At 48.7% G+C, this 12,640-nt stretch overlaps 1 protein-coding gene across 2 annotated transcripts in view; it reads right to left on the minus strand.

Annotated features, from left to right (window-relative positions):
• LOC129382712 (uncharacterized) overlaps positions 1-12,640 on the minus strand; it is a 216,534-nt gene that overhangs the window by 12,943 nt on the left and 190,951 nt on the right. For both annotated transcript variants that reach the window (XM_072288875.1, XM_055066845.2), the window contains one exon: positions 1,565-2,164. In XM_072288875.1, coding sequence (XP_072144976.1) covers positions 1,565-2,164 — 600 coding nt within the window. The remainder of the gene's footprint in view (positions 1-1,564; positions 2,165-12,640) is intronic.

Below are 12,640 nucleotides of genomic sequence, written 5' to 3' on the forward strand. Positions count from 1 at the left end.
CGCACGACCATGATGACAAAGCGTTTCGAGGCATGGCCAATACTGTCACCGTCGCAGGCCAGTAACGCGAGGAACCAGAGCTGGTTCCTCTTATTGATCACTTAGCGGGAAGGACAAGCTAGCGCACAGAGGTTATTCGCCAGAGCGCTGCCTTCGTTTTGCTTGAGCCACGAAGTTCTCTATGAGAAGAACTGCTCCCCTGGTGGCAGCCAGCTACCTATTCGTCATTCCCGCATCTCATCGGGATGAAGTTTCACATGCCTGTCACAACGAGCCGACCGCTGGTCACTTGAGCTGCACCCGCACATTGTCAAGAATTAGACCAAAGTAGTACTGGTCGATACTCATGTCGGTCGTGAAACGGTATAGGCAGACATTGCCTGGATAGCCCGAGCCGCAACGTTCCCCCCGTCAAGCCAGCTGGACTGCGGCAGCCTGTTACAGATTATCATTGATTATCTTACTCACAGATTCTCACAGATTATCTTACTCGATACACCGAAACAGGTGCTCTCCAACAGGGAACAACAGCCGAAGCAGCACGGTTTTTCAGCGAAGCCGTCCTCCTAAGGCATGACGCTCCCGCAACAGTCATAACGGACAGAGGTGCTGCGTTCACGGCCGCGCTTCTGGATACCGTTTAGTGACTAAGTGGTACCACTCACCGAAAAACAACGGCTTATCATCTCCGAACTAATGGGCTGACAGAACGTTTGAATTAGACTCTGGCAGACATGGTGAGTATGTACATCGGTGTCGACAACAAGAACTCGGAGGATATTTTACCTTATATTACATTTGCGTATAATACGGCTCGCCAAGAGACAACACGCGTGACTCCTTTCAACCTCGTTTACGGCCGGGAAGAAACAACAATGTTGCCACATGAGGGCGGTGATGACGAGTCTGGTGCCGAGGAGTTCACGCAACACGCAGAGGTAACCAGGCAGTTTGCGCGTTTTCAAATCTAAGAACAGGACTACGATGCCAGACGCTACAATCTTCGTCACATACCCGTCACGTACAACGTCGGTGACCAGGTGTGGCTATGGAGTCCTATTCGTCGGCAGGGGCTATCTGAGAAGCTCGTGCGAAGATGCTTCGGGCCGTACACAGTGCTGCGCCGCATCAGCGAAGTGAATTATGAAGTTGTTCCCGACAGTCATAACGGCTACAAACGCCGGCGGCACCTGCCCGAGGTTGTGCGCGTGCTTTGTATGAAGCCGTTCTTTTCATAGCGACCTCAACTTTGCGCCACCTGCCCGCTGCCTTAGGAGGTCGGTGCATCGGGACGATTTCTTTTTTTCCAAAGAAGCGGCAAATGTCACATCTTATATGGCCGCGGCGCGTATGTGCCAGGGCATGAAAACGACGCTAAAGTATCAGACGTGTAGAAAAACAGACGACGACGACGTCGTGTTGACTGCTCTACTCGTATTAAGTGATTTTACGCGTCCTCTACACCAGCTTTCCCGTCTCCTATTAGGCTGTGACAATATAAGCGGTGGAACGTCGACATTCTGAGCGAACGCGTTTGTTTCGTAGAAGTTGAGAAATCACTTACCGGGATGTGAGAACGCCACTCTTCTTTTTGATATATACGGTGCCAGACGTCCGTGACGCCTGTCCTTGTAAAGTAGGCAACCACACATTCTCCACCATCCTTTAGCAGTCGACTGATGTTGTGGTAAGCTTTGTGCAAGTCCCAAATGTAGTGAAAAGTGAGGAAAGAAAAGACGCGATTGAAGAGCCCGTACTTGTCGATGATGAATTGAACATCTCCGTTCTCTATGTCCAAGACCTCGAAACACACTTTTGGCGCCTTGTGGTGGCTTTGGGCGTATAGAATCATGTCCTCGGATATATCGGTAGAGACGACACGGGCGAAGGGCTGCAGACGTGGTAGCAGCTGCTCTGCAAGGAAGTTACCTGGTCCACAACCAACGTCGATGTATTGGTCGTCATGACTTGCGGGGCTTCGAAATTTCACGTCATTTAAGGCTGCCAGGTTCATGCTGTAGGTGAATTCCTTCATGCGTGTAAACGATTCCGGCTCAAGGTCGGAGGTTGTCTGCTTTAGTTGTTTGCCCATGCGATTTCTCGTGACAGCTGAATCATCCACACTTTGTGCACTCCTTGTATTTCGAGAGTATGCCCTGCAAACCTGCATGAGGACAATATCACTTCTGTATTATCAACATTAAATATAAACAAATAATGTGAGATCAGAGATAAATTACTGACACATTTGCAGCGCCAGCTGCATCGACGCGACCACCCTAAGCAAGAAGACGAAGTCAGGCGGTGCCACAAGTGGCGGTGCCACAAGAGCTTAGTTGGCTGGGAACCCAAGAAATAAAACATCAATTGACTTCGAGCCGCGGTGCTTGAACAAAGTCTCGTTGTCTCTCGCTCATGGGCTCCATAATTGGTTACCGGGGACGCCTGGATCAACACGCAACTTGTACCTGGTAATAATGCGCCACACAAAAGGCAACTGAAGCCATGTCTAATACCGACAACGAACGTCAGCAAGACTCGACCAACCCGGAAACCGTGGAGCCCGCTTCATCCAATGCGGTTGTCTCGAAGGTCACCCTCCTGCCAGATTTTGGAAACGGAACCCCGCGGCTTGGTTCATCTAAGCAGAGGCCCGTTTCAAGCTCACCGATAAGGTCAAAGACCCTCTAGTACCTTCTTGTAGTCGACGCGCTTCCAGCGACGGTCATCGGCGAGATTGCTGAACTTCACCTTCTGTTCGCGCAGAACTTCCCATCGTCGCCTTATGATGCAATCAAAGCTGCTATACTATATAGTACAGCGATGTCAGAACGCTCACTAATAGAACAGCTACTCTCATTAGAATAGATGGGCAATCAACGCCCAAGCCAACTACTGCGATCCCCCCCCCCCCCCCCCCCGAATGCTTAACCTTCTCGACCCACGCGCTTCCACCGCGGACAACACCGTCATACGTGAGCTATTTCCTCAGCGTTTTCGCACCTTAGTCAAGATGGAGCTGGCCATCTTGACATGAGTTTCACATCAGGGTTGACAGATACCGGGCTTCAACCCGGGATCTGTCAGAGCTCACTGCATTGGCCGACAAGATGATGTAAGTTGCGTATCCACACCCGCTGGTTGCAGCTGTTATGCTGGCGTCAGCCTCGCACACTGCGCATTCTACACTTCCAAATTGCCAAAATACAGCGTCGACAACATTCCCCGTCACTGAACTGTGCGACAGACTGGACGAGGTCCTGGTTGCGACCACTCTTAAAAACATTTCTCCTCGTTACTGTCGTCATCGCCGATCTTCATCTCGTCAACACGGCCCATCCAGCGAGCGCCAGCAGTACAGTGCAGCAGATCAGCGAGCCGTCTGCTGGTATCACCACCGCTGTGGTGCACCAGCACGTCGCTGCCTTCATCCTTGCACTTTGTCGGAAAACTGTCCAGCCGACCGTTAACGGTGACGGGCGTTCATGGCGCCACCCACTGTCGCCTCTTCTACGTTATCAATACGGCCACTGGGCAACGCTTCCTTCTCGACACGGGTGCACTGGTCAGAATTCTACCTGCTATACGAGCGGAACACACAGCTGCTCCCATTGTGTACTTGTAAGCCGTGAATGGAACTCGAGTTGCGGTATTTCGAGAGCGCTTGCTCATTCTTAACCTCGGCCTGGGATGAGCGTTTCGATTGCTGTCTATGATTGTCGACATCAGTTCTGGCAGTATCGGTACTGTTTTCTTCGCCGACCATGGTGTCATTGCAGATGTCAAGCGAGAACCTCTCTTCGACAAGACAATTTATCTCTCTGTGCAAGACATTGCTGCGCCGGATATCACAGATTTAGCGCAATCTTGCGCTACCGTTTCAAATTAACCCTTCACGGCATGTTGCGTCAATTTTCTAAAATCACCGCACCACCCCACTGGAAAAAAACTCATCTGCTACGACGTACGACCCCACATCATCCGGACCTCCTGCATTATTTTGGCCAGGTTGACTTGCTCCGCACAAGCTTAGAGTTTCACGTGGAGAGCTGGAGCACATGTTGGAATTAGGAATTGTTCCGCCGTCGTCCGCCAATAACTTATCAGGGCCACTTCACATGGTGTCTCATAAATTGGGCGACTGGATGCCATGCGGAGATTCTAGATGTCTCAATACTAAGACTGTTCACAATCGGTGTCCTTTGCCCATCATGTAAGATTTCACCGTCGCTCTGCACAGCTCCTTATTTTCAAATATTGACATTGCCCGGGCCTACCACCAAATTCTTGTGGCTGACCTGAAATGACCATGACAACGCCATTCCGAGTCTTCTAGTTTCGCCGAATGCCGTTTCGTCTCAGCTACGCCGTTCAGTAATTCCCACGTTTTACTGACACGGTAACGCGTGTGCTCTCCTTAATCTTTGCCTCCGTCCACAACTTGTCGGTAGTGGGCAAATCAGTCGAAGAGCATTTGCAACTTATATGACTTTTGCTCCAATGACTATCTGAAGACGGCATCGTTCTCAACGTCTCCAAAGGGAGTACACTACCTCGATGCCAGTAGCATTCGCCCACTTTCATCAAAAATCGAAGCTGTGGCGAAATTCCTCAAGCCCACAACGACCAAGAAGCTGCGACAGTTCCTCGGCATGGTAAATTTTTACTCCCAATTTATAAGGAACTGTGCTGCTACAGTAGAGCCTCTGGATCGCCTCCTTGCCAAAAAGAACAAGACGTCCTTGCTGCATTGGGATGCCGCCGCTGAAGACTCGTTCATCAAGAGGGGTGCACTCGCAAACGCCGCACTTTTTGCACACCTCAGACTCATGGCATTACGCTGGCCCTGATGACCGACGCGCCCAGCGTAGCCATGCGAGCAGTTCCCCGTCGATAATTCATCGTCACCCCTAGCCTTTTCCTCCAAAAAAACTCACTCCAACCCAAGCTCACTACAGCACCTTCGGTCGAGAGTTGCTTGGAATTTACCTCACCATACGTCACTTTCCCCATATTGTCGAGCGCCAACCTTTTGCCATCTTCATGGATCACAAGCCCTTGACGTATATGCTTTGCAGTGAGTCGTTGACATATACCCCACGAGAAATCCGCCATCTCTTGTTTCTATCGAAAGTCTACACCAACATTCGACACGCCAGCGGCGACCAGAATATACTTGCTGACATCCTGAGCCACGTAAATGCTTTGACACCACCTTAACGTCCTGTGCCTATCGATGTGCATGCACTCGCCGCACATCAACTTAATTATGCAGAGATTCTTCAATTGCGCTCATCGAAAACAGCACTTCGGTTGGGCGATACCCTGCTTGATGCTGTCACACGCGGTGGCGACACTTCTGAAGACACGCCGATGCCACTTGCCCCCAGCATATTAAGCAAGCAGCTTTCAACACACTGCACCAGCTCCCTCTCCCCGGTGTTCGTGCCTTATCTGATTGTGCTACGTATGCCCGCCAACGAATGCCAAGGTACGCAACTGGGTTCATGCATTTGCACCCTGCCAACGCGCAGAAATTGATAGCTATCCTGTTACTTCAGCACGCTTGTTTCTCGAACCTGATCATCGCTTCGACGTTGTTCACATTGATATTGTTAAACCACCACCACAGTGTCAGGGATTTTGCTGCCAGCTCATCTCTATGGACTGGTTTACCAGTTGGCCAGAAGCAATGCCACTTCAAGATAGCTCGGCCGTAACGACCATGGCAGCTTTTGTCACAACATGGGTTGCTCGCTTTGCAAACCCTAGCAAAATTATTACTTACGAAAGACCGCAATTCGAGTCTCCTCTCTTTCAAAAGCTCCTGCGATCACATGGCCCGAATTGCCTGCGCACGGCTGCCTGCCATCCCCAAACCAATGGCATCGTGGGACGCTTTCAATGATATCTCAAGTCAGCGCTGATTGGTGATTGCACGCCTTCGCAATGAATTGAACTTCTACCACTGGTTCTTCTGGGTATTCGGCGCGCCTTGAACTCGGACATCGCGTGCTCGAGCGCGGAGCTCGTCTACGGTACTCCGCTCTCTCTGCCTAACGACATTTCACTCAAGCCACCTTCGGCTGCTCTATCTACTCAGGAATATGTGCACCTTCACGACCTCTTCCAGGATCTAAAACCCTGTCCGACGCGTCCAGTTTCAGCACGCACACCTTACGTTTCAACTGAGCTTGCCAACGCTACCCCCGTTTTCGTCCGTTTGCGTTCGGCCTGCCCTCCACCCACACAACCTCGGACCCTTTCTCGTACTGGCGAGATGCGAGTCCGTACACGTCGTGGATATTCATAGCAAACCTGACACCATCGCACTTGACCGGTTGAAGCCAGCCTACGGCGAGGTGACTCCCAAAGTCGCATCCCTCCATTCAGCCAAGGACGGCTCCCTTCCAGACAGTGCTCATGCTACTTCACTCGACCGAATTTCATGGACGTGCTGATATTATTATCAGATCATGCTGCTCTCTAGAGGGGGAGCAATGTAGTGCCAGCGACATCAAGGCGATAGTCCTAGGAAACAAGGTCAGGCGATGCCACCAGCGGCGCGCGAGCTTAAATGGCCGGGTGCCGAAAAAACAAAAGATCAGTTGAGTTTGAGCTGCGGTGCTGTAACAACGTCTCGTTGTCTCTCTTTCATGTGATCCACACACTCTTCTTTAAGCAATACTGCACATCACTGGTCCCTTCTGCTAAATGACCAGCCTAAAGAAGGGGCGCACCTTGTTTGCCAGTTATCATTTGTTCTCGCATGGCGCATGTCACCCCAAGGGGTAATTCTAAAATGTTTTTGCCATTTACCTAAGCTTAATTTCTTGTCACATTTAGGCCTTTCAGGACATGCATACGTGAAAGCAGTCAATAATTCACAATCTCTTGCAATAAATAACCGCATATTCTGGAACAATAGGCATTTTAAAACGAAGTGCGCGAAACATGTACGGTTGGACCGTTAATGGGAAGCCGATTATTTTCTTGTGCCCTTACTTACTTTCCATGAATTTTGCGATATGATAATACCGCGTAAGTTATGGCCACGTGAAAGTATTTAGGAAGAAATGTTAAGAACACTGAAAACAACAAAAACATATTTGGCGACATGTGCTGGCTTTACACCATTAAACGTGCGATTTAAGTTCACTTGGCTGTGCAAGCCTGCGCAATGCCAGAAATTGTACTTTGCGCCATTAAAAAAAGAAAAACCAGATTTGAGTGCGGTGGCACGCCAATCAAAATTGCGCGGCCCATCCAATACATCCCCCGGACAACCGGTCAAGAAGACGGGTAACTGAAGTGCCACGTAGGAGGCGCAAGAGACTTCAATGTGTGAAATTAATAGAAAGGTAATGGAACCTTTATGGTGAAAGTGAGTCGTACGGCACATTGCCCAAAATGTGTAGCCGCGAATATGCCCGAAGACCTAATTCGTGAACAATTTGTATTATATTGTCACGAAGAAGTGCCGGCGAAGGAAGCAGCAAAACCGTGAATCACGAAACTATAGCTTTTTTTAGGGGGGGGGGGGGGGGCGAACCCATGCACTCAAAAACAGGCTACACTCAAAGAACAACAATAACGGCGAACACAGTCGGCGATCGTCGAAAATTTGATCTGCCGGCCAAGCGCGATGGCTTCCATGCATGAGTCACCGAAGTTTCCAGAGTAATCGCTGGTGCTCGCATGTCTTCCAGAAAGTACTAAAAACACGTTCCGCGCATACAACCAGAATACACTAGCTTCTGTGACAACAGTCCACGCATACGATGGTCGATAATATTCCAGTAAGTTCCAATTATGCAGGTCTGTCTTGCGCTGATCGGTAACTTCATTAGTGTGTGAAATGCAATCCTCAAGAAAAGAATAAATAATTACGCCTTTCGATGCCCCTTCCCAAAAATCACCGTCCCGATGCTAAAAAAAGTGCGGCCGCAAGAAGCTAAATCACATACAGTGAACAGAGATGCCAAACAACAAAGAAGCAAAATCCCAGAGTTAATGGTAGTGGTGGTGGTGGTGGTGATCACCACCACCACCACCACTACCACCAACTCTGGGACTTTGCTTCTTTGTTGTTTGGCATCTCTGTTCATTGTATGTGATTTAGCTTCTTGCGGCCGCACTTTTTTTAGCATCGGGACGGTGATTTTTGGGAAGGGGCATCGAAAGGCGTAATTATTTATTCTTTTCTTGAGGATTGCATTTCACACACTAATGAAGTTACCGATCAGCGCAAGACAGACCTGCATAATTGGAACTTACTGGAATATTATCGACCATCGTATGCGTGGACTGTTGTCACAGAAGCTAGTGTATTCTGGTTGTACACGCGGCACGTGTATTTAGTACTTTCTGGAAGACATGCGAGCACCACCATCATTCGTGCAAGGGCTTGAGACGCAGCACATGGATTATTTCAGGCCCTGAGCTGGGGGTGCCGCTGTGATTCTGAAATGCCATCGGACATGACCTCAGAGTCCAGTACGCCAATACGTCGGATGATCTTATAGAGTCCTAAATATTTTCGCGAAAGCTTTTCTCTAAGACCTAGTCGGCGTGTTGGGGTGAAAACCCAAACACGGTCGCCTGAATAATACTCGACGTAGCGTTGTCAAACATTGTAGTTCGGCTGTGCGTCCTCAGCTGGTTCTTCATCCGCAGGTGGGCGAGCTGTAGGGCTTCATCGGCGCGCTGGAGATATGCCGTGCCGTCGATATTTTCTTCGTCAGTGACGTGCCGCACCATGGTGTGAAGAGTTGTTGTCGGGTTCCTACTATAAACGAGCTTGAAGGGCGTGATTTGCGTTGCTACTGGGGCACTACCATGTTGTAAGTGAAGGTTACGTACGGTAGCATGAAATCCCACGTTTTGTGTTCGACCTCGGCGTACATCGCTAACATGTCGGTGGGCGTCTTGTTGAGACGTTCCGTTAGGTAACTCGTCTGCGTGTGAGAGGCAGTGGTCCGCCGGTGACTTGCCTAGCGATGCAGCAGTTTGGCTCCAGTAAGCGTAGCTGTCAAAGCCATTTCTGTGTGAGTAATGATGACTTTTTGGCGTACTATGTCGTAGCAGGATGCTCCGACGAAAAATTTGGCTACTTCCATTGCACTACCTTTCCTCAAGGCGTTCGTTTTGGCATAGCGGGTAAGGTAGTCGGTGGCCATGACGATCTACTTGCTTCCAGATGTTGACGTCGCAAAGGGTCTCATATAATTTATCCTGATCTGCTGAAACGGTCGGCAAGGAGGCTCGATTGGCTGTACTAAGCCCGATGGCCTTGTCAATGGCGTGTTTTTTCGCTGGTAGTCACGGCATGTCTTCACGTGGCTGCCCGGGCGATGTCAGCCGTCACGCGCGGCCAATAATACTCCAGTATTCTTGCGAGCATACCCGAAGACCAGAGGTGCCCGGCTGTGTGATCGTCGTGCAGGAAGTGCAAGACTTCTGGCTGGAGTGTTACTGAATTGAATTATAGGATTGTGTGTGCCCCAACCGCGATTTGATTATGAAGCAGGCCTCAGCGGAGGACTCCGGGTAAATTTTGACCATCATTTGGCCACGCATTGGGGGCACGCCTTCAACGTGCCCTCAATGCATGGGACACGGGTGCTTTTGTATTTCGCCTCCATCGAAATGGGGCCGCCACGACCGGGGTCATAGTTCTGCTAGCACAACGAGAATGTAGTTGCGCGGACTGGGAAGGAGTTCTTTTTGCGAGAACGTCGTTGTGCAAGCAAAACAAGATAGTCCACGCTGAAACACCCGAGTGACAACGTCGATCTTGCCTGCTAAGTATTTTCTACAAGGCTTCGTAACTGCGGGTCTGCCCACTGCCGTTCGGCGTAGTCATGTACAGTTATGGTTTCTAGGAAGGTGTCGTCATCCAGTTCGCCTTGAGATGGAGGGTGATTAGGAGCGCGTGATAGGCAGTCGGTGTCAGAATGCTTTCTTGCGGACTCATACCTCACGTTGATGTCGAATTTCTAGAGTCTGGAGACTCCATGGGGCTAGGGGAGCTGAAGGATCCTTTAAGTTTGCCAGCCAACACAAGGCGTGGTGGTCGCTTGCCACTAATAAAGTGCCTGCCGTATAGATAACGCCGCGATTTCGCGGTAGCTCAAAAGATTACAAGGCACTATTTCTCCTTCGTAGAATAATTCTCTTCCGCTTTTGACAGTGACCGACTACCATAAGCTATGAGGCTTTCAACTGCGTTTTTCCTCTGAACTAGCACGGCACAAAGGGCTACGCTACTTGCTCCGTGCCGATTTCCGTCTCCGCGTCTTCGTGGAAGTGTGAAAGCATCCATGGTGACTGCAGCTGTCGCTTCAGCTCCTCAAATGCTTCATCCTGTCGCGTTTTCCATTTAATGTCGACATCGGCTTTCGTGAGATCAGCTAAAGGGACTGACAACTGGCCAGAGTGTGTTGTGAGACGTTCATGGAAATGAAGTAGCGATGAATTATAGTGATATAATCTAGCACGTGGTTGGCCATTTAATGGAATTATAATTTTAAATTGGCATAGAAAGTCACAAAAACCAGTGGATGGCGACACATGGCGATGAAATCTTGGTATTTCGGATGTATTCTATGATATTATTCTACGTAAGTAGAGTGTTATTAAGTACATCATAATAATTGCTTAAAATTGCAGTTGCTATATTATGAGACACCTGTGCTTTATTCTGTGCTTCGGAAATCGAAAACGCAGGCGTGGCTGCGGGAACACTCTGAACTCTATCTCCCGTGTAAAGGCGTCATTTCGTTTTCTATCCGAGGTTCTGTTTTGACTTGTTAAATGCTAAAGCAGTAGGACAAGAAATCAGGAAAACGCGTAGGTATTATTGCGGAAGTAATTTAAGAATTCGCAAAACATCCATCGCAGGAACATCGGCTTGAAAACCAAAATCATACTTTGTTGTTGCAGCGCAACCCCTGCCGTGTTCATCCCACCAATACCGGTGTATAATCGCTATCGCCGCTCACCTGTCAACTGTTTCAGCATTCTTCCTGTGAATGATTAAATCCTCATTGCATATCGAAAAATTTGGTCAAAATGATGTACGTTCTGCGCATTAGCATTCCATGATTAGACGCTCTCATGGTTATGTTTTCTATTGCACTAAATATGGGTACCGAATAATTGGGTGTCAGTCCCTGTCATCATCAGCCTGGCTACGCCCACTGTAGGGCAAGGGCCTCTCCCATACTTCAGCTGCCCCGGTCATGTGCTAATTGTGGCCATGTTGTCCCTGCAAATATCTTAATCTTATCCAGCCACCTAACTTTCTGCCACCCCCTGCTACGCTTCCCTGCTCTTGGAATCCAGTACGTAGCCCTTAATGACCATCGGTTATCATCCCTCCTCATTAGATGCCCTGCCCATGCCAGTTTCCTTTTATTGATTTCAACTAAGATGTTACTAACTCGCGTTTGTTCCCTCACCCAATCTCCTTCTTTCGCATCCCTTAACGTTACGCCCATCATTCTTCTCTCCAAAGCTCGTTGTGTCATCCTCAATTTAAGTAGAACCCTTTTCGTGAGCCTCCAAGTTTCTGCTCCGTAGCTGAGTACTGGCAAGACACAGCTGTTATACACTTTTCTCTTCAGGGATAATGGCAACCTGCTGTTAATGATTTGAGAATGCCTTCCAAGCGCACCCGAGCACATTCTTATTCTTCAGATTATTTAAGTCTCATGATCCGAATCCGCGCTCACCACCTGCCCCAAGTAGATGTATTCCCTTACCACTTCCAGTGCCTCGCTACCTATCGTAAACTGCTGTTCTCTTCCGAGACTGTTCAACATTACTTTAGTTTTCTGCAGATTAATTTTTAGACCAACCCTTTTGCTTTGTCTGTCCAGGTCAGTGAGCATGCATTGCAGTTGGTCTCCTGAGTTACTGAGCAAGGCAATATCATCAGCGATTAGCAAGTTACTAAGGTATTCTTGATAAACTCTTATCCCAATTCTTCCCAATCCAGGTCCTTGAATACCTCCTGTAAACACGCTGTGAATAGCATGGGAGAGATCGTATCTCCCTGCCTGAGGCCCTTCTTTATTGGGATTTTGTTGTTTTCTTTATGGAGGGCTGTAGTCGCTGTGATTCCGCTATAGATATCTTTCAGTATTTTTATATACGGCTCGTCTACACCATGATTCCGTAATGCCTGTATGACTGCTGAGGTTTCGACTGAATCAAACGCTTTCTCGTAATCAATGAAAGCTATATATAAGGGTTGGCTATACACCTTAAATTTCTCTAGCACCTGATTAATAGTGTGAATATCGTCTATTGTTGAGTAGCCTTTACGAAATCGTGCCTGGTCTTTTTGTTGAGAGAAGTCTAAGGTGTTGCTCGTGCTATTTGCGATTACCTTAGTAAGTACTTTGTAGCCAACGAACAGTAAGCTAATCGGTGTATAATTTTTGAAGTCTTTGGCATCCCATTTCTTATGGATTAAGATTATGTTGGCGTTCTTCCAAGATTCCGACATGCTAGAGGTGATGAGGAATTGCATATACAGGATGGCCAGTTTTTTTCTAGAACAATTTGCCCACCATTCTTCAACAAATCTGCTGTTACCTGATCCTCCGCAGCAGTGTTCCCCATTTGCGTAGTT

Source organism: Dermacentor andersoni, chromosome 6 (assembly GCF_023375885.2).
Source record: "Dermacentor andersoni chromosome 6, qqDerAnde1_hic_scaffold, whole genome shotgun sequence".
Taxonomy (NCBI): Eukaryota; Metazoa; Arthropoda; class Arachnida; order Ixodida; family Ixodidae; genus Dermacentor; species Dermacentor andersoni.